At 37.5% G+C, this 23,793-nt stretch overlaps 1 protein-coding gene across 2 annotated transcripts in view; it reads right to left on the bottom strand.

Moving 5' to 3' along the window:
• Window positions 1-23,793, bottom strand: part of LOC114647400 (uncharacterized) — a 723,921-nt gene that overhangs the window by 17,089 nt on the left and 683,039 nt on the right. For both annotated transcript variants that reach the window (XM_051923407.1, XM_028796116.2), the window contains 7 exons: window positions 22,578-22,913; window positions 16,092-16,412; window positions 15,163-15,270; window positions 14,019-14,459; window positions 8,907-9,293; window positions 8,512-8,823; window positions 5,397-5,717 (listed from right to left, as the gene is read on the bottom strand). In XM_051923407.1, the coding sequence (XP_051779367.1) occupies window positions 5,397-5,717; window positions 8,512-8,823; window positions 8,907-9,293; window positions 14,019-14,459; window positions 15,163-15,270; window positions 16,092-16,412; window positions 22,578-22,913 (2,226 nt within the window). The remainder of the gene's footprint in view (window positions 1-5,396; window positions 5,718-8,511; window positions 8,824-8,906; window positions 9,294-14,018; window positions 14,460-15,162; window positions 15,271-16,091; window positions 16,413-22,577; window positions 22,914-23,793) is intronic.

Below are 23,793 nucleotides of genomic sequence, written 5' to 3'. Positions count from 1 at the left end.
GGTCACGTGTATCCACTTGTGCGATTGTAAACAAACAGCCAAGAGCGTTTGTAAGCATCAGTCGGAGCCCAGATACATGTGTTTGTGGACGTAATTTCGGTCAGTGCAGTGATTTATATAATTTATTTCGATAATTGCTAAGAAAGCAAAGGTAACAAAAGTAAAGAAAGCGATCACAATTGAAACGAAGAAGGAAATTGTGTGGAAATATGAGAGTGGCGTTCGTGTGACCAATCTCGCTAATATGTACAGCATGTCGAAATCCACCATATCGACAATTTTACAAAGAAAAGATTTGTATAAGGAGGCTCCTTCCAAACAATAACCACCTTCCATTTCATTCTCCTCCTCCTCCCTTCCTGCAAGCCAAAGATGTCAACTTAAATGGCGAGTACAGTATGAAATTGTTGTTTCTGGTAGGCTAGGCACTTTTTATAACTTTTTGGTTAGTACATTAGAAAAATTATTGGTGTTTTTGGTAAATTATGCACATTATACAACCCTTTTCTATTAAAAAAAGTTAAGTAAGTGTTGCTGTGGGAGGTTCGGAACACATTAAGGGCATTTTCATTATTTCTTATGGGAAAAATAGTCTTGACTTACAACCAACTTGAGTTACAACCAGCCCTCGCGGACGAATTGAGTTCGTAAGTCAAGGGTCCACTGTAATGGGTTATCAACTCACAGCTTTCCAGCAGCAATGCAAGTTAACAAAGCCTTAAAAATTAATGCAAACAATTCCTACAGGTGTCCCGAATTTTGGTGAGTACTGATAAACTTTCGGTCTGTATAAAAGCATTGTTGAAACAAACTGTGTGGCTACACCTCTGAAGTATCATTTGGACAATACTGAACTGTATATTGCCAACATAAGGGTGAAAAAAAAAAAGGGCATTAAGCAAGGAAGACAGACATACAGACCATTATAAACCTTCAAAGTGTAGGTCTTTCCTTAGATAAACTACAAAGAAAGCCAAGGTTGTCAGTGAGTGCAGTTTCCCCGAGTCATCAAAAGAAACTTAAAACTGGAGGAAACTCTGACAAGAACTGGTCTGGCAGGCGCAAAACCAAAACAAAGTGAGAGTTCAGAGTACACTGAGACTGGCTGCGATTTCCTGACCTGGGCACACTTTTGCTTGTTTTGCAATTTTTGTCAGTGATTTTCTTACTGCCACTCAACCTGACAAATGTGCAGCTCAAAGTCTTCTCTTCACAGTTGAAGGTGACAATTGCTTGCTTCAATCACTGTTAAGAAACAGTATGCTTGATTCTGCTTCGTCCAGTTTCCAAGATCCTTTTAATGGTATAGGAAGCCTTGCCTTTCTTTGCCATTTCTTTAAATGCCAGGATTACACTATTAAGGGTTATAATGGTCTGTCTGTCTTCCTTTCTTAATGTCTTTTTCTTGCCAATATGATAGCATGATATACAGTTTGGTATTGTCCAAATAATGCTTCAGTGGGCACAAACACAATTTGTTCTAACACTGCTGTTATAAAGGCAGAAAGTTTGTCAGTAGTCAAGAAAAACTAGGACACCTGAAGAAATTGTTTGTATAAACTTTAAAGGTTTAATTCACTTCCACTGCTGCAGAAAAGTTGTTGGGTAATTTGTTAATCCATTATTTGTTCCCTGAACAAAGTCTATTCCCATAAATCTGAAAATTACATTTTATTGTTTTTGGTAACTTAAGTTTCTTTTTAACCTCTGGCAGTTTAACTACTTACCTTTGAACCATTTGATGTTATTCACTGAACTTAAACTACTTACATTTTAATAAAAACTGGAAATATCTGGGGGTGTTCTGAAACTTTTGACTGATGACATACATGTTAAAGACACACAGTTTATGCTACTAATATACAGTAGATACGAGTGTCTCCGTGCTCCGTTCTCTGCCTTGCGAATGAACCTGCAGGAATAAGCAGTTCACTCGTAAATCCAGTACGGTGATTTAAAAAACTTTCAATGCATCACAATAATCTGAAGAAGAAAATTAGCAATAAGACCTTTTAATTAAAACTGGTGGATATCATTTGTTAAAGCAGGTGCAAAATACGTAATAGTTATCAAAAGATATGAACCTATAAAGGTCTAAGTACGGAAATTTCATATAAAATCCTTAAAATATAATAAAAGATTCTAAATGCACAACTAGCTGCATACCTGGAAAAAAGGAGATTGATGTTATGTCCTTCACAGCATATAAAGGACTAAACGTTTTCCAATAATTGAGATCTACTACTGGCACATTCAGTGCTAAAACAGGTCTCCATCCACATTTAACCACACTCACTGATACCAGTCATTCCACAGATACACAGGGAGAACATGCAAACTCCATACAGCCCTTTGCATTGTTAGGTAGGAATGACAGCTCAGTGCTACCACTCTGCCTATGTTAAAACATCTGCACTGAACTTACTAAACAAGTTACAAATAATGTATACCTATAACTTGTGCTCAGTTCTTGTCACTTGATTACATGCTATGTCACGTCACTAGACAAACAAAGTACAAACATACAGGATGATACCGACAGTAGGAAGCAATATCTTTGAGAAATAACACATTTTTTTTGAGTGGAGAGAATCAGCCGATATAATACAGTGCTAATTTTAAATATATAGGGAAAAAAATGAACAAAACTTTAAATCAGATGAGAAAAACCAAACTCTGCTAAGCCATAAAGGTGAATTAAATGTAAAACAAAATCCAAAACTGCCTAAGATTAAATAAACAATTAAGAATTAAAAGCAAACATTATTATAAATTAAGCAAAAGGCAGTGGGATTGTTTATTAAACTAGTTAGATCAAAAATCTGAAGCCACAGGGGTCCCACAGAATTAAACTTCAAGACTTCCATTTTAAACCTTCTACATCCAATCCATGGTAAACGAGGTAGGGAGATGCAGTGGCCCACCATGGATGAAACACAAAAAAACTAGACATGCACATATAGTATATACATTCATATGAAAAAGTTTGGGAACCCCTCTTAATTCTTTGGATTTTTGTTTCTCATTGGCTGAGCTTTCAAAGCAGCAACTTCCTTTTAATATCTGACATGCCTTATGGAAACAGTCGTATTTCAGCAGTGACATTAAATTTATTGGATTAACAGAAAATATGCAATATGCATCATAACCAAATTAGACAGGTGCATAAATGTGGGCACCTCAACAGAGATATGACATTAATACTTAGTTGAGCCTCCTTTTGTCCTCTAGACGCTGTCCTCCTATAGCCTTTGATGAGTGTCTGGATTCTGGATGGAGGTATTGTTCACCATTCTTCATACAAAATCTCTCCAGTTCAGTTCAATATGATGGCTGCAGAGCATGGACAGCCTGCTTCAAATCATCCAATAGATTTTCGATGATATTCAAGTCAGGGGACTGTGATGGCCATTCCAGAACATTGTACTTCTCCCTCTGCATGAATGCTTTTGTAGATTTCCAACTGTGTTTTGGGTCATTGTCTTGTTGGAATATCCAACCCCTGCATAACTTGAACTTTGTGACTGATGCTTGAACATTATCCTGAGGAATTTGTTGATATTGGGTTGAATTCATCTGACCCTCGACTTTAACAAGGGCCCCAGTCCCTGAACTAGCCCCACAGCATGATGGAACCTCCACCAAATTTGACAGTAAGTAGCAGGCGTTTTTCTTGGAATGCGGTGTTGTTCTTTCACCATGCAAAGCGCTTTTTGTTATAACCAAATAACTCAATTTTTGTCTCATCAGTCCAAAGCACTTTGTTCCAAAATGAATCTGGTTTGTCTAAATGAGCATTGGCATACAACAAGCGACTCCGTTTGTGGCGTGAGTGCAGAATGGGCTTCTTTCTCATCACCCTGCCATACAGATGTTCTTTGTGCAAATTGCGCTGAATTGTAGAACGATGTACAGATGCACCATCTGCAGCCAGATGTTCTTGCAGGTCTTTGGAGGTGATCTGTGGGTTGTCTGTCACCATTCTCACAATCCTGCTCATATGTCACTCCTGTGTTTTTTTTGGCCTGCCAGACCTGCTGGGTTTAACAGCAACTGTGCCTGTGGCCTTCCATTTCCTAATTCCATTCCTTACAGTTACAGAAACTGACAGTTTAAACCTCTGAGATAGCTTTTTGTAGCCTTCCCCTAAACCATAAAACTGAACAATCTTTGTTTTCAGATCTTTTGAGAGTTGCTTTGAGGATCCCATGCTGTCACTCTTCAGAGGAGAGTCAAAAGTAAGGAAGCACAGCTTGCAATTGACCACCTTAAATCCCTTTATATCTCATGATTGGACACACCTGTCTATGAAGTTCAAGGCTTAACGAGCTCATACCACCAATTTGGTGTTGCAAGTAATCAGCATTGAGCAGTGACATGCATTCAAATCAGCACAATGACAAGGGGACCCACATTTTTTGCACAGCCAGTTTTTCACATTTGATTTAATTTCATACAACTAAATACTGCGTCACGAAAAATCTTTGTTCGGAAAACACCGCAGTACTCAGATGTTCCTAGGAAATGAAAGACATACCACTGTTATCTTTTTTGTTGAAAGTAGAGTCAATTATAATGCAGGCTGAGAGGGGTTCCCAAACGTTTTTATATGACTGTACACCCTAAAACATTTCCGAAACTCCAACCAAGTTGTCAGTGTTATGAGACAGTGTCTCAGAATTCTTGTGAGAAGGAAAATAAAACCAGGAGACGACAAATGCACAGCAGAATTGACGTCAAGAACGGAACTGTAAAAGCAAGAAGATCAGGTAAGTAAAACCAACGGGCAAAGGAAGAATCGAAGCCAAGCAACAAAAGGTTTTCAAAGAACGGTAAGACCCACTAGAACTGAAAGTTAACTGTTGCAATTTCTTTTGAGACTTTTGCTGAGAGTGTCCACTGAGAAATAATAAAGGATACAATAATTACAGTGTCACATCCACGGACATCAATAATGCAACCTAATCAGATGATGTTGCTCTGAGCGTCACATAAACAATGAGAACAAGGCGATAATAAAAAAAAAAAACATTTCAAGTCAAAATAAAACTTTAACCAGAGAAACAAAATCTTTAACATAAAGAAATGTACACTGAATAAAATGACATGTATAAAAAACTGTCCTAAAACACTAAAGTCAGGGCCTGAGTAAATCCATACAAAGATGGGGTTGGAGTGTGGCTCTGGAAAAGCTTAGAAACAACCTTCTCCCTGAAACTCTCCTCACTAAACAGAAATGGGGACATGTGCTTGAAGAAAAACACAGTAAATCATAAATAAATGTATGTCTACACAAAAGCAACAAACGTTTGACAGCCAAAAAAAAACAAAAATGACTGTTTTGTGCAAGTAACAAAAATGTTTCTTCAGAAGTCTGACCCTTTTTCCCTACCTACCTTTAAATTTCATAACAAACAAGTCTTTTTCAGGCCGATGAGTAACTCCACGATGAGTCATCTCCACAGTAAACTCACTGCCCAGATCTTCTATGACGGGGTAGAACGTCCGCTGTGTTTTTCGACTGTACAGTTTAGTGATATTGTCTAATTCAGGCTCTTCTGTTTTTGTTCCATCTTCCATTCTTTGATATCCTCTGACCCAAACAACGTCACAATCTTTTGGGTAAAATTCACTGACCACACAGCAGAGTGTAAGAGGCTTTCCAAGCTCTGGTAGTTTTGGGTTGCTTAAGATTTCGTATACTTTCGGTAGTGAAACTAAGAGGAACAAAAAAACAAATGCAAACACATATACTGTAAAATGAGACTAGTAACAGAAAATAATGTCAGCAATGTTAAAAACGAAAAAGTTATGTTCCCAGGCTTGAATTCCAGCATAGAACTGTGGAAATCTAGTCTATCATTTATAATTCACAAATTAGCATTTTCAAGGTAAAAAAAAAATAAATAAAACGGGAGTGGTCTCCCTTAGACTTACTCGTACACTCAGATATGGAGATGGATATTTGAGGAGTAAACCGCAATACAATGATTACATTTTTATATTATGTACATTAAAGAACCATCAACAACAAAATGAAATCAAATCTATTGAACAATTATTATAAAAGTAAAGTTGAATAAATCAGACTCTGCAACTGCATGAATAAAAGGTAAAGTACCACTTCTGGTTTTGTACCTAATACTTGTATGCAAAATTTGGTTGACCCAAGTAAAAGTGTACTCAGGTTATCATGTTTACACATACACACAGACAGACAGACACAGTCAGACATAATCCCAAAAATTGTATTTTCGGACTCGGGGAGGTCTAAAACATCGAGATTCATCAAAATCTCGAAATGGAATTTTTGGAGGATTCCAATTCTTTCCCTATACTTCGTATATGAGAAGGTCAGGGAGGTTCAAAACGTCGAGATTCATCAAAATCTCAACATCGAATTTTTGGATGATTACAATACTTTCCCTATACTTTGTATACGAGAAAGTAAAAAAACATCACCACACTGAATCCCAGTAAATGAACAGAGACATCACATTCATCCTCCAGTTCTAATGAACGTGGCTATAGTTGAGCATCCAACCCTCCATTCATTTTATAACCAACTTATTCCAGTGCAGGGTTGCTGGAACTGGTGCCTATTGCAGCTCCTTTCGACATGAAGCAGGCATAGCTGGACAGGGTGCCATGCCACCTTCACATGTGTCGGTGTACAAAGATGACAAATTTAACTGCTCCATGTGTTCATTCAAAAATAAAAATTATTGTTTTAAAATATTAACATTGTAGAGACATTCATGTGGCACAGTTCGAAATGCTTTAAAGTGCAAGGCAAATCTCTAATGATAAGACATGTTGTGTGTTAATGGAAGTGCATAATCAAAGAGACATACAGTTAATGAACTGGAGGGGAGCTGTCTAGACTGGATGGCAGGTGTAAAGTCAGTCTGTGCATCCATTGGTGTAAGGGACAAGTTGGTAACCCCAATCGCCTCTCTCTCTCACATCATCTAGCCATGAAGAACCAATCATCTCTCAACATTTCTCTGTGATGAAAACAATTCTATCTCAGCAGCCATATTGAGAATGGCATGTGGCCTGTTTCAATGGTTCATGCAAAGGCCATGTGGTAGTAAAGCCAAAGCCCGACTGAAGATAAGCCAAGAGCCATGAATGCGAGATGCCCTGCTATTTTGGCTGTAATGGTATTTTTCCTGCACTCATGTTATTTTGCTTATTATTTTGGGCATATTACCTGTAATAGATAATTAAAAGTGTAATTCTCTTTCACTCCTGTTTGTTATATTGCTCTTTTATGTTGCCCAAGAACATACAGTAGGAATAAAAGGTAGTGCAACATATGAAGGCTAAAAGTATGGGGTTTAAGACATTTTGTTAAGGTTTATACAATATAGAGTATAAAGGGGAATACAGGGTCACACAGGACCCTATACAACAACACACTTCTAGAGAGTGTGCTTATACCTTTATTTGCTTGTGAACACACATCAGCTTTATTATTTCATTCAAGACTGATGACCAACTTCAACTCTTCCTTTCAAGAACTATTCATCCTACACTTTTAAAATGGATTCCACTCATTTGTTTTTTTGTGTTAAGAGTCTCAAGGTTCAAGTCACCCTCATTCAGCTTTAGTTCTCTATCTACATAAAGCAATATTCCCAGCTCTATAGGCCACAGTCTTTCTAAGTACTGCTAGCCTCTGTTTAATGCCACACTCTTTCTGGGACTTGTACTGCACTTATGTTTGCCACACTTATAAACCAGATGCTCTGTAGCTTCATATCTCACTGTAATTTTATTTGCTCTTTTCAGACTATGTAATGAGGCATAGTGTTGTATAAAACAAAGACAAATCATTTTATTCACTGCATTAATCAGCGCAATTTTTGCTCACAGTATCTCTGTACGTCTTGCGGAATGTTGCTCTTTAAGGCTTGTCACACACGCACATCTGAGAATTACCTTCCAGGCTCATCCTATGTACTGTAAGTACCACTACTCCGGGATACAAGGGGGTGCTGTCACTGATAAGGTCTCCTTTTTCTCCCACCTCCTGAGAAAACACCCACGAAGGGAAACTGATCTTGCACCTTCTGGTCCCCTCTGCTATAAAAATGAGACGCTCCTGGCATGGCACATCTCATTCTAGAGAGAGCTGACTGTTAAACAAAGCTCTTGTCCAAATATTGACCACTCAACAGAGCAATGAATTGCCACAAGTCTATTTTTGCTTTGCTGTACTTTACTTTGTTGCACCTTTACATGCCATCGAATGCCTGTATATATTAACAGTGGTGCCCCAGCATATAATTTTGTGGACTATGTGTTCCCTTGGTCAACAACCGGCTATTTCTCCAGCCTTGTTCGTACTTCTACATTTGTGGATGGCCCCATCAGTATACATTTTCCATTTTCTATATATACTGCATCTTATCTCTATTGAATTTATGCCTTGTCTGGCTGAGCATCTACTATTTATTTTTTGCCTTGAATGTTAAAATAAATACCATATTAAGTTTTACTTACCTAGTTCATCCAAAGTCCATTTTGTTTCTCGAGATACAGGTAAACTCTCGTGCTTAACCAAGCACTTAAACACTTTGCCCACATCTTCCCAGTAAGGAATTGTTTTCACGCTACTTGTGCAGTAATATAGTTCATCGTCTGACCTGGTCGTGTCTCCAACATCAATGCTTACTAGACGAGTGTCATCGAGATACCAGAACACCTCAAGGGAAGTTTGCGGGTAGTAAGAGTGAATTCTACAGGTTAAACCCATTGAAGCACCTGCCACAGGAGAATCGTGCACCAGCTGAATTGAGTCTAGTTTTGGAGTCGCTAGTAGAGAAAAAGGAAGAGTTGGTTGAAAATGGGAAAATTCAGAGGACTTCATGCAAGACACGGATTCATACAGTGCTTACCTTTCACATGTATAACCCTCTCCTGTTTTACAGTGTAGTTGGTATCAATGTGCTCAACTTCACAGATAAATGTGGCCTGGTCATCATCACTGACTGATGGAATAAAGGTCAGAACACTAATGACATCATAAGTATGGTCAGTCTCGTCCACCATCTCACTTATACTGTGAGAGTATCTCTTTTTCTGTACATCATTACTATAGTGCTTTAGTCCGCCGTTCTCATTAACACAAAGAATTTTTTTCTTTTCCTTCCCTTTTAGCTCTTGCTTGTACCATGTGATAATCAAAGGCCGGGGTTTAAATCCATTGATAGGGCAGGTCAGAGCAACAAGGTCGCCGTGTACCAGAATGGGTGGCACCAGTATCTGATTCAGTCTGGGCTTCACTGTTAATGAGAAAACACAAAAATGAACAGGTCAGTGTTTAACAGGAAAAACAAATATTAGATATAAATACAGTGACATTTATCATCACAATGGCAATTCATTTCTAAAAACTGTTTGCAGTTTCAAAGACTTAGTTAAACGATAATGAATGAGTATGAGAATGACGAATTCTGGAGTCAGGCCTGTCAACAATTCCACCACTCACAGGGACACCAGCCAACACCATTATGAACAAACACCAAGAGACAGCGACTTCGCTTAAGTCCAATGAACTTGGACTCTTGGAGATTTTGTACTTCCAAACTTATTTTTTTTATCAATTGGGGGTTTTAAATCTTTTGTTTTACTGCTAAATAACCTTCAAAGTTTTTAAGAATTTAGTTTATTTTTTTAAATAAGTTCAGCTCCAATTACATACCCACCATACTTCCTATGTTTTTCTCAAAAGCCAACAGCTTGTAGCATTGCCACATAAAAAATGTATGTTTTTTTTTCTCTTCTCTCTATGTAAAATCCCGTTGTCATTTGAAAATACAGAAGATAAGATGGGCGGGTTGGATTGAGAGGACTTTTTGGGAGGTACGGGGCTGTCATTGCTATTTCCAGGAGTGCCGTGGAAACGGATGCACTATTTAAATAGGGGCGCGAAAAGGCAGGAAGAGAAGGAACAAAAGACAGCCCGAGTTTTTATGGCAAAGGAGGAAAGGACATGACCCATCTGAGTGCAGGAGAAAGATTGTTTTCGGGGAGCACCACAAGTCCATCGCAGTCTGGGGTGGCCACCTCAAACATTCCGGATACACTGAGGTTACCGTGAAAGGGATCGAAAGCAGTGTGAGCCGTAAATCTTTTATTCTAGGATTGGCATGTCTAAGGAACTGAATTATAGGGAAATAGGAAAACGGAAAAAAAGACGGCGGGGAAAATTCTTGGATATATAATTTTATGCTTTGTGTTCATTGTATATATATATATATGGGAAGTGGGGGTGTTGTAAAAATGCATTAATTATAGTTTTTTTTTTTGTTGTTGCATTTTTTTCTCTGTGTGGTTTAGTTAATATTGCTTTTATTATTATAAATCATCTTTCGGCACTGTGGGAAGGGGTTGAAGGCAGTTTGAGGTTGACCTGCAATCATCAGGATAATTTTTCAGTGTAAACTTAGTGAAGTGTAGCGAAAAAAATCGTTACAAGCTGATAACCATTTTTTATTCAAAATTTTGTGTTTGAACTTTCTCAGTTCCAAAGTTAAGGCCGTGGACACAAGTTAAAAGCTAATAAAACCAAAGCGCAATTTGTGTTTTTAGTGACTGCCACCAGAACTGGGCAAAAAACTGAAAGCTGGCTTTGTGGCAGGAAGCCTTTACAGTGACTGACATTTGACTGAGGAGAACCAGTTGAGCTGTACTGACTTGTGCCACCTCTGGCTGAAAGTATCAACATTAAGTGACTCACCACAGCAGCCACGTTTCACTTTAAGCACATGGAAAATGAAACTAACCAAGAGGCACCCCAAACCTAAAATGGGTTTGAGTTAAGAGTTGTCAAAAGTATCAAAATAATTGATAATTATCAAATGTAACATTTCATTTTTAAAATTACTTCAATACTCATTTTTCACAGTATTGATTCTACAACCTTACAAATTCACTTCCGACTCGTTCTGGCCTTTGACAATTGGGCCTTGCAGGTTACCAGTGGACATGGCTGGAGTTGCTGCCCTGTTTCGATTCAGCGCTGTTGGAGGCTTCACCAGCAAGCTGAATTCACAAAGGGGGCACTTGGAGTGGCATCTGGAAATACTTCAGATTTGTGACAAATGGGGAGGGAAAACCACAATATACATGCAATACCAACTAAAGGCGCCAACAGCAATCAATTTAGTCAAACACTTGAGGGACCGACACAAGTCAATAAAAACTTTCTCAAAATTCTTTGTATTTCTAAATCATGGAAACATTAACAAATATAAAACTGTAAACTGTTGTATAAGAAGCAAGGCTGTAATGTTTATTTGTTTTTTACAGGTTAAAAACAGGTTACATTATTTTTTGTAGTCAGTTAAACGTTTAACACATTAAGACAGGGGGCTTCAATTTTAATTCTGTTGAGTTTAATTCTTTTCTGTTCATTTAAGGGCAACACTTTTAGAAATAGGACACCACAGTTCCCTTGGTTTTTAAACCCTTGCCATCAAGTGTGCTGCTGTAGCTCGTGACTTTATTATTTTATTACGTGCGATTTGAAAATCATGTTGCATCACATTTGCCATATAATGTAAGGCACTGTAACTTTTTAGTGCTCAATTACATAAACTGTGATGTGACACACTTCAGAGTGTGTATTTAGTGCATCAGGGCTCATCTGCAGCTCAAAAAAACCCATGGCAGCCTCAAAGAAGAGCATGACGACATCACAGTTTATTTACATAAAAATGGGCAAAGCCTGTAAGTGTGTTAGTGGTATATTTGTGTGTTAATGATCTAAACGACTGTTTACAAAAGACCACACTGATGTTCTTTTTGCTTGAAAGTTGTACTACTTAATAACACTTAATGGCATTTGTAACATTTCACTGCACTACCTCAGAACAGCATTGGTTTTCATAAATGTAAAAAAAAAAAAAAACTATTGAACAGATTTAAACTTCTTTACTTTTTTTTTGTTTACAGAACTTTACTTTTTCCTTTTACAAAAGATTATACTACTACAATATTTACAGTTAATTACTAAACTTTCCATTACTTGTTTCTGTGTACAGAACTGAAATTTAAATACATTTATTAGTAACATTATACACTGCATTGGGTATTAAATTTCAGCACTTCTTTTAGTATTGAAGTTCGAAATTTTGGTATCAATAAAAAACAAGTTTGAGAACAGTCCTTATCATGAAAAGATGTAGTCTTATTGTGAAAGGGAAAAAAGCATGTACATAAATGTAGATGGGCACTCGCACAGTTAGCATGATGTGACGATGTGTACACAGCTAAATGGAGGCATCCACTAATATCACTGTCCCATTTATTTAATGACTGATACCATTTGATCATAAACTGTTCATATTATTGCTTATATTGTCATTTTGTTCAAATATTGCAGGGCCAACGGTGCTTTTTCTTCACCCTCACATTGAATTCTAAAAGAAATCTATTAAAAATAGATTTGTAAGAACCATTTTCCAAGTTCTATAAAATTCATGAATATTTTATTAGATGACAATGCATAATCTATGGGAGGTTCCTATAACCCCATAAGTACAACTGAATTGGTATATTCTTGCCATTTCTAACAACTTGGAGTAAATATTCTTCAGTTAGTTAGTTACAGCCTTGCCTTGAGTAAGGTTTGGAAGGCATAAGGTTTTTTAACCGTGCCTGAGGGCCTACAGGCCTTTTGAGTGTGTGAAACAACTCTAAGAAAACAGTGCTTATTTAAGTACTGTATCGTATGCTTAATGCACACAGAAGAAGAAATTAAGAACCTTTAAGTAAAGAAGAAGTAAAGAACTTTTAAGTACTGAAATAACTAAAGTTTCTCAAGAAAAGCTAAGTTTAGAGAAGATACATTTTTCCCCTTTTTTGCCTTTTATTCCACGTGTGTAACTATTTTTTTTTTATTCTTGTGTGGATTATTTGCTTTTAACTTTCACTAAATATTTTAAAACGAACCTTTGGACTGGGAGATTTCTTTCGGAAAGAAAGAGAGAGAGAGAGAGAGTGTGTGTGTGTGTGCATTACTTGCGGAGCTATATGTAAAAATAAACTATTATTTGGACCAGGACTTGTATTGGTGTTGGAGGGACTCTGTGGCACCCCCAACAAGTCAGAAGAACAATGCTGTATACCTTGGAGCACCATACCCCTGTACCCCTTCACCACCATCCTCACAAGACCTCCAAGCCAAGTCTAAAAAGAGGAATGTAGACCCTTAGGTGGCATTTCCATACACAGTCCTTAAAACGGAGCTGTATTTTAATGAAAGCTCTACTTCCTTTGTGCGCTGGTTTACAGATCCTTCTTCTAAAATGAAAGCAATTAAAACACTTTATTGATTACTCGATAACAGAAGTCGATTTTCAAAATTCACATCTGTCTTAAAATGAGAGAGCTTCAAACTTTAGCCTTCCATGTCATTCCTAGCAGATGCCAAACATGATCAAGTCCCTTTTTCCTGTCCAGGACACTGACTCTTCTTCAGTCGTCTGTCTACACTATTGGTGTGTGCTGCTGTCCAGTCCATCAATCGTTTTGTTTGCATAAAACACACTCTCAGCACACCATGCAAGTTAGCATAATATTCACAAAAAAAAAAACACAGGTCACCTAATTTTCTTTTCTCTATAATGTCACCCACCAAATATCAATAAAATCTGTCAAAGCATTTTTAAGATTTTTGGGTATTTTATTTTTCATTTTTTACCTACTGCCCTTGATGTACCATCCTGCCAAATTTCAGCTTTTTAGTGATTTTTGTTGAATGAGTCAGCCAATTTTGCATTATATAAACAGATTAAATAAGCTAACCAGCAAGTTTTTAGATGACATGGAAGGGAAACCCATGCAGAAATGAGGAAAATGTGCAAACTCCATATATGCAAAGACAGGGCATGGGATGTGAACCCAAAATAACAAATTCATGAGGCAGCAATAATAATCACTGCATCAGCATGCTGCCAGAATTACAACTAATTATACGCTTAAAAGAAAAATAAATAAGTTACCTCCAATGACATTAATCTTCCGTTTCCATTCAATGGGTTTCTTAGATGATGAGTGTTGAATTTCGAGGGTTAGAACTGCACCATTGTCTTTATAAATGTCTGGAAAAGTTGTTACAATCAATGTAAATGAGTATGTGCTGTCTCCATGAGCCTTTCCTTCTTTAATGTTGGCCTTAAATGAGTCATCTGTAACACTTTCATTTCCATTGATGTTCAAAGGCACACGAACTTCGTCAGTGGTTTTCTTCTTCAAAATGTTGATTGGTTTCTTTTGTTCTAATTCATACCAAAAAATCTGAATTGGTTGTTGACTTGCCCGTTTTAGATATAAAATAGCTTTAATATTTCTAGGGCGAAATCCAGACACTAAGACGGACAAAAGTGATTGTTCTTTATGTTTCAATGTATCAGGAGTTTGTAATTCTGTCACCTGAGGAGCAACTAAGAGAGAAAAGTGAAAAACAAAGTTATTCACACCAGACTTCAAAAATTAAACTTTCTACATGATTCCCAAAATATTTGCAGTTTAATATAAGTTTCATCAGCACTCAAGCCAACACCTGGTTTAGTGCCCAACAAAAATACTTTTCATACACATACTACTGCACACAAACAGAAATAATAAAAATCAAAGAAATGTATGTTTTTTCAGATTATATTATTTGGTATGTAAAGTAGACTTTGGTTTAAAAATATCTGCAAAAATGCAGTGACTGATACTTATCTGAAAGTAATATGGCAGCACATAACTAAAGATGCACCTGTAAGGACTTGTAGAAGGTTTATGGTGTCCAGCCACAAAATTCAACAATCAAACCTTCTATGGATGATTTATTTGTGAAATAAGTTGTTATACTGCCAAAATCTCATTTTAATAGTAATAACTCTTTATTTTTATATAGCAATCTCCATGAAGGAAGGACCCGGGGCGCAAACCCATGATCTCCTCACTGTGAGGCAACAGCGCTAACACTTTAAGAAAAATACATTTCTGTCAAACAAACTCAATTCAAAATGTTTTCATTCTTTTTTCTCACAACTTTAGAAATTTCAACTGTGGAGACACAGCAATGAAAAACTACTGCTCTTCTGAAGAGTGAGGAAAACATTTGAAATGTAATATTAAAGTCATGCAAATACTTACTGGGCTTAAATAATTTTAGGTATAACAGAAATGCAGTGATTCCAAGAAGACACAATATTGTAATAAGAATCCCTGTGATCATCAGAGCATTTGAAGATTCTTCTGGTTCTAAATTGAATGGAGAACACAATGGCATTAAACTCTTACGGAGTCAAATTGAGGTCCCATGCTGTCATACTGTACCTTCAAGGCAGTCAACGATGAACTAGTAATAGCATAAAAAAAAATGGATACCTCTCGCTGTCATGACCAGTGGAGTTTAGTGTCACAGCAGAGGACAGTCTGTGTAACTTCACAGTGCCAAAGCCAACTTCACATAACTCTGGGTTCAATCTTTTATTGCTCACATGTAATATGAGCATTGTCATTTTTTTTGTAACAACAAAAAAATGAAAAACAACAATACATATACATTAAAATAATAAAACAAGGAAAGGGCATAAAATATGAAGTGCCAAATCTGACCGCCAAGGTGATAAACACATAAGCAAGCACTATACATGGTCACTGAGTTTTCTGTGCCTTTGTAAGGCGTTCTCTCTGATCTCTTTTCTAGAGCAGTATTTTGAGTTGTGCAAGTAAAATCATTTCTACGAACACACACAGCCGATGAACACTTTGGGACTATTTACTACTTCAAGCCTGATGGTAGCTGCAGAACTCTCTAACCTCAAATAGCTGAAATGTTTACCCATAAACAAATGTTTTGACTGCCTAAATTGGAATAAAATTACTCAAGGATAAAAATATGGAAACCGTCACAGTCGTCCTTTTTTTTTTTTCTAACATGATTAAGCACAAACCTATTATGGCAGCTGGCTTTTAAATACAAAAATGTGTAATCCAAGAAAACCCAAAACAGAATTAGAAATATTTTTCTCAGAATTCTAATGTAGCTTACTGCAAATAAGTAATAAAAATGAACAAACCTTTGACCCTCAATGTTGATTCCACAGAGAATCCACCTTCAAATGTCCTGTGAAATACTTCACATCTGTACACGTTGCCATTATCTTCCATCACTGGCTTTATTATGATGCGGCTGCTAATATCAAAGATCCCTTTGTCATTCATAGTAGGACTTCCAGTGCAGACATTATCTGTCACGGGTTCAATCACTCCTCCTTTGACTTTTATCCATTTAATGTCAATCTTGTTAGGGTAAAAGTTATTTGCTCTGCATACAATGGATCGCTCGTTACCAATCAATACTTCGGTTTCCTTTGGCTCAATATCAACGCGGGGGCGATCTTTAAAAACATAAAAATAAAAATGTCATTATACATTCACAGAAAACAAACATCCACTCATTTAGATTTAAATGTAAATGATGGTTTTAAACTGAAAAATACATGTATATGGTCAAACAGTCCAAAGATTGCCATTACGCACAAATGAAAGCTTCACAAGGGTAAAAGCACAATCTATATTTTTTTTAACTTTGTGTGAGAATGCATTTATAAAACCAATCAGCAAGTGTAACGCAGGTCTCTTTACTGTTCTCTTTAATGAATAATGATGGAAGTTATACTGGGACAGATTTGGCATTTTTTTGGCTTCAATAGAATATTTTACTTTAGGTACTAATTTTTAAAAGAGTGTCTGATGCATGATATTTAAGGTATTTAGCCTTTATGAGTGCAGGAAAAAAAATAATCAAAAAGAAAGAGGGCTGGGGAAGCAGCAGAATTGAACAACCAGATCGAAAGGTATCGGAAAGTGTGAGCTGCCAAAACAAGGTAATTTTAAAGTAATGTCAGCCATTCTAGTTCAATATGTACTGTACATAGTACACAATAACCAGTATTGGGAAATAATTTAAAAGTAAAATTAATGTATTGACTTAATATTATATGTAAAGCATTACAAACATTGTGTTACTTTTTCTTCATTTATATGGAAACAGCACATTTCACGGCTGAGCATGTTATTAAATCCTAAGATCCCATGTGAACCTTCATTAAAAAACTGACCTAAACTGTATTATTTTCTTGCGATTTATTCATATGTTAAGTCCTTCATGTGTTCTGAAGTAAATCACATCCATCCCCTTCATACATCCTCGACCTGAGCCATCGATGATTGGCGTTATGAACACGGGCCACTGTGCCAGCCCATCACACCATTTCAATAGATCTTTCAAAAGCTGTGTTAAAACTAAACTGACACTTTATCGGTTTCTGTTACAGAGCTACACATAGCACACACTTTTCTAATTGTCTGTGCAACTTACCCCTGCAAATGAAACTGTGTACAGCTCACCACATTTATTTCCTGCCTTACAGCCAGTGTGGCTGCAAGAAACACCAGCTCCCTGCAGTCCTAAACTGGACTGAATGAATATGAATATAACATCTATTCAGTTCTTTTCACTTGATTAAACACTATCTACAGTACATGCCTAACCTTTTCCTCACTAGCTGCTACAAGATGTCCAGAGCACACATGTGCATAATATTCCCAAATAAATGCAATTCTTTTGTGAAATAACATGACTTTTTTTTCCCTAGAGTGTTGGGAATAAGCTTCAACACAGTATCTGTTTTTAACACTAACATTTTAATTTCAATATTTTCAATAAAATAAGCATTGGGTTAGATTACTATGTAAAGTAATAAGTAATGTGACGCACATAATGCGCATTACTTTGAGCACATTACCCCCAACACTGACCATAACTCAACTAAATATCATGTATTGATCACATGCATCTTACCAAAAAATTGCCAAAAATGTTGCCAGCCGGCATCACCAGATGACATGTTCTGGGAATAACCTACAATTACACCATTTTGTGTAGAAATGTGTGCACTATATATCTCATGTAGCCTTATCATACTCTGAGTAAGGCCAGATGGGGTAAAAGTAGACACCCTTACAATTCATACTACGACTCAGGCTTCACAATATAATATTCCAACAATATGACACTTTCATAAAACAAATGTACTGAATGTTTAGTGTTACTTATGAGACATTCAGAAAGCAAAAAAATAAATTCAAATCAGTGCACAAGTACAAACGTTTTAACATATGTTTTTGTAAGCTTTTTCTTTTAAGTAAAATAAGATTAACATAAGATATTTACACAGCACTAACATAAGACGGGTTGCATGTTGATTACCAAGTGTGGGAAATTCCACTGCACAATTGACAGTAAAGACCCTGTAAATTTTTCAAGTCACTCAAGTGCAAAACCATTAAAATTAAAATTTCTCTTTTTGTTTTCCGAGTTAATATCAAGGATCGCTGCAACAATGGCTGCCCTTTTATTTTTTACTTGAATGCCTTAATGACCCATTAGCTGCAGATCTAAAATAAATCTATGAAGAACTTATAATGTTATATTTCCTTTTAAAATGGAGTAATTAATATTCTGCATGAAGCGGAGACTTCTCCACAATATCCTCCCCTACAGCTGCAAACACTCACACATTGGGGACAGATGTCTCATTTGACCTTAAAAGCAAGCACTGCAGGCTTGGTATCATCAACCCGTATCTGAATTCATATCAGTGAAAGGCATGTCAATATCTCAATATTCTCACATCTGCGGCTTGCCTGACCTGCTGGGACTACAGCTTGATGCTCAGAGCAGCATTTGAGTATATGGCGAGACGTGCCAGTACAGTTATGTCTGTGCTTTGACAGTCCAGATCAATTTGAAAACAAGCTTGCGGATGCAGTGCTGTGCCTATGAAATAATGTTTATCACCAGCATCCATCAGAGAATGCAACTCACAAAATTAAGTGTGTGTGTGTGTGCGCTGTAAGGTTTCTAAACACATTTGGGATTCCCCCCAACGGGACGACATGCCGTGTAAGAAAGCCTATCCATTGCCGGGGCAACCCGTAGCAACTCGCAGCGAAAGCAAATCCGAGCCAACCTCGTTTGCGCTATAAGTGCCTGTCGTCGATGGGTGAAACAAGGAATATTATAAATGCAGTGAACAGTATTACTTGGCCACTGACCTGGCTCCGACTCTGCCTGATTGCTGTGTAGTCTGTGTATGGGAGAGTGGTAGATCCTGCTACAAGAAATAATCAGGCTGTTCATGTTTAAAGTTGAATAAAGTTGGTTTTGCTAAAGTACGGAGACTCAGCCTCATGTTTTGGGGTACAAGACAGTGACTCATACGTCACAGCGCGTATGTGCAGAAAACACAAAACCTGTGGTCACAACCCACGTCCAACAATCTCTATGTTGTCGATCAACAACTTTCACATCATTGCAAACAGTGAATATCAGTTTTGTAAAAGTGCAAGTGCATAGTTATTCAGATTTTTAAATCTCCTGCTTTCAACAAGAGACATTTTTGCTTCCCTTTGTGTTTTGTTTCTGTCATGTGGTAATGTCGTACAATACGCGATATGAGGTCAACACTTTGTATTGTGGAATTCGTGCTGGGGAGGCAGCATAAAGAAGAGGGACGCCTCAAGCCTGGACAAACTGGTGAGGAAGGCAGGCTCTATTGTAGGCACGGAGCTGGACAGTTTGACATCTGTGGCGGAGCGACGGGCACTGAGCAGACTCCTATCAATTATGGAGAATCCACTGCATCCACTGAACAGGATCATCTCCAGACAGAGGAGCAGCTTCAGCGACAGACTGCTGTCACCATCCTGCTCCACTGACAGACTGAGGAGATCGTTCCTATGCGACTCTTCAATTCCACCCGTGGGGGGTAAACGTTAACATTATACAAAGTTACTGTCTGTTATACTTGCCTCGCACTCTCCACCTTGCACTGTGTTTTTATCACTTTAATTAATATTGTTTTTATCAGTATGCTGCTGCTGGAGTATGTGAATTTCCCCTTGGGGATTAATAAAGTATCTATCTATCTATTCGATACATGAAATATTTATAATTTAAGTGTGCTAGGAAAAAAAAATCTGTTGTAACACACTATTCCGCACCAGTTGTTTCAAGACTTACTTTGTAGAATCTGAATCCACTCTCTATTTCTTCGTGGGAAAGGGACATTTTAGATTGTCTTGCACTTAGGGGGGGGGCGGGGGGGTAATCGCAACTGTCTTAATGTGAATCCATTTAGAACTTTTTGAAAAAGTGGCAAGAACTCATCATGGCAACTCTAAAAGAAACATGCCAGGGGTCCCCATTCATAAAGCATGCAATTTTACAAAACGAGACTCTAAACATGAATATCTAACTTCCCAAGAAAACTTTGTGATTTATACAAGATAACTTGACGAGAAAGCTTGTGTATATTTACAGCAACTGTGACGCACACGTATACAACACTTCAGAGAAACTGGGAAATAACAAAACCCTCGATTAAGCAGGGAACTGCAGCCAAACGACAGCTCACACAAATAATAACTTATAAAACAGAGTCATTATTATAATGTGCATTGACGTGACAAACACATAAAAACTCTAAAGTGATGAATATGATGTACGGACTTTGTTTTACTCCCCTTTAAAGCTGCATGTTTGCACTGAAAAACATTTTTGGTTTTTCGTCAGTTTATTTTGGCAGCCTGATGTAACTTCTCAGGTCACTGGCTGGAGGGTCAGGAATATCTCAGTCAACTTTCCCTCCAACATGTCCACTGTGTTGGAAGGCATTCATCGACTGATGAGGCACTACATCCAGTTTTCGTATGGTGTAGGAAACTGTACATAAAACAGAACAGGTTTTTGCCAACATATAACAATTTGCAGCCCTGACCATTTCTCCTAATAGAATCGAAGCAACTGACTGTGCTCATATTGCAATAAGGGCACCTACTGTGAATGAAGCTGCTTGTTAACTGCGAGCATTGACGTTCCATCAAAACACAAGTCATCTGTGAGACAGACAAATGTTGTTTCTCCTTGGCCTGGGTCAACCCCAAGAAGATGACTTGCTGTGCTGTACGTGATGGCTGGCTTGTTGATAACTGGCTGAGCCCTCAGTTGTTCATATGACCTGTACTATTCATTGCATCATTAATGTCATATTGATATCATTAAATGTGCCAGGTGATAGTGGCTACCCGCTCAGACACTAACACCTTATGCCTAACCTGGACTGGCAGAATGAAGTAGCGGCACAATAATGCCAATGATAATGATCTTGTGCGCTCATCTGCGGAGCACAGCCAGATGCTCTTGAATGCAGGTGGCAAGTGTCGATGCATCAGGCGAACTTCAAATGTCTAGACTTGAAAAACTGACGTATTTGGTAACTTTTTAAGCTTTTCTCCATGCTCATACCCTATAATGAACAGCACCAATGCTTTTTTTAATTTACAGAAAGTGCTTTAGAACACAATTTTTTGCGGCAAATGCATAAATAGCATGTCTGTGAAGAAATAACTTTGGCTTGAAAAGCATCTTTAATCGTTAATCTAGGGCTACTTTATTAGCAGCATCATGATGTGTTTGAAGTGAACCTAAAATAACGCCGCTACTATTTTATTGGCTTCTTCTAGAGTCGTACAGATTGTAGGATTGGGGATGAAGGAAGAATAATGATCCCCTTTTAAAGACACAATTATATAAAAACAATTTCAGGGATCAGTAGAGGGAGGGACGACAGTCCCCATCACAGTCTGAAGATGCGGTCACATATAAAACTGCTTTGAGGAGCAGAGGCTTGGTTTGTAATCTGTGGAAAGTATCTGCATGCATACATTAAATCACATCACAAATTAATATGATGTTGACAGCACTCTGTACTGACAACATCTTAATAAAGAATACATCTTAATGTAATAATTTACTTTATTTTGGTACTTTATTTTCCTAATCTTTCACATCTCTGCATTGTTTTTGTTTGGTCATTTGTTTAACACTTGTAAAATGCATACACGGGCATTCAGCATTCATTTACAGTGCGATAATCACACAAGTCTGAACTGTTATTTTTAAGTGTTCAATGAGAACATTAAAACGTAATGTTATGTCATCACATCATACAAAATCTAATAATCCAAACTACAAATTATAGCATTAACAAAATGTACATAGCTGGAGCACTATTGCATGCTGTGCATGATTATTTTACAGAATGCATTTTCAGCAATACACACGTGCTTTTATACATTCAACCACTCATTCAAACACACTACCAGTTTTAGAACATGCAGGCTATACAGTACTCTGCTAAACTGCAACTGAACAGTCAAAATTAACCACAGCAAGTTGAAGCCTGAGCTGACTTTCATCTCCACAGTTGTACTGTCATATGCTGTGCTGTATCAGGACAAGTAACAAAGGCAGCTTTCTGATTTGCTCAGCAATTGTAAAAATGATACACAAATTTCCGACAGCTTTACAAATTTCTACCGGTGTTCTGTGTACTCCTAATTCTTACTAAGCCATATCTCTAAAAATTCCACATTGTAGTTTTCTTATCTTTCAATTTCACACAAACGAAGGGATCACAAGACAAAGCAGCACTTACCAGATACTTCAAGCAGAAATTGCAGTTCACCTTTGACTGGAGTGATGTACACAACACACTTATATTGACCTTCATCATCAAACTGTACATTTCGGAGATGGAGTGAAGCATCTCCCTCCAAAAGTTTATCCTTATCCATGTAGGTTCCATTACGTTGAGGGGTTTCTCTTCCAGCTTGGAAGGTATAAATTGATGTCTGATTATTAGAAACCGTCTTTGTCCACACAACACCCATATTTTCCATTCTCACACTGGTTGGCATGTTCTTTATTACACATTTCAGAATAATGTCCATGTTTACCAGTTCATAAACATTTCCCCCAACCAGCTGAAGGTCTGTTGAGGAAACAAAAATAAAGGTAGAAATAAATACATTCATACTTTTGTACATTATATATGTCAGAGCATTGGGCAAGGTGTCCATGAAAAATTGCTTCCTACTTTCACATTCCAGAAGTCCTAATAGAATTGTTCTCTTAACTAAACAAAACCAAAAAAAAATTATAAAATTATTGCAAACAAGAGTTTGTAGGTAGGGGAATTGCTACAAATCCCGTGATATGATACTGCCACAATATTTGGATCATGCTACAGTAATTGGGTTTTAAATTATTAAGTATTGTGATATACTGGGATATATTATTCCCTGCACTTGACTGATAAAAAATCTATTACCCTTAAAAAAAGAAAAGAAGAAAAGGGGTCTTAATTTAATTCCACATATTATTTAAATACCTCTCTCTCCTCTGTAGTCTCCATTGCAAGACTTGGAATACAGTACCCCGTTATGATGAAATGAATTAAGATAATGACACACAGAAGTTAAAGACTGAGAGAAGCGGCTGGTGGGCGAGACTAATGCAAATGTTAAATAGCTACTGTAGTGTGGCTACACTTGTGCCTAATTTCTTAATTTAAGAGGTGATAGTTCACTAGTTCATATTTTAAAAGAGGGGGCGGCACGGTGGCGCAGTGGTAGCGCTGCTGCCTCGCAGTTAGGAGACCCGGGTTCGCTTCCCGGGTCTACCCTGCGTGGAGTTTACATGGTCTCCCCGTGTCTGCGTGGGTTTCCTCCGGGCGCTCCGGTTTCCTCCCACAGTCCAAAGACATGCAGGTTAGGTGGATTGGCGATTCTAAATTGACCCTAGTGTGTACTTGGTGTGTGGGTGTGTTTGTGTGTGTCCTGCGGTGGGTTGGCACCCTGCCCGGGATTGGT

This window comes from Erpetoichthys calabaricus, chromosome 2, assembly GCF_900747795.2.
Source record: "Erpetoichthys calabaricus chromosome 2, fErpCal1.3, whole genome shotgun sequence".
NCBI classification, from domain to species: Eukaryota; Metazoa; Chordata; class Cladistia; order Polypteriformes; family Polypteridae; genus Erpetoichthys; species Erpetoichthys calabaricus.
The sequence above is the reverse complement of the archived record's forward strand: the minus strand, read 5'-3'. Positions and strand labels throughout refer to the sequence as shown.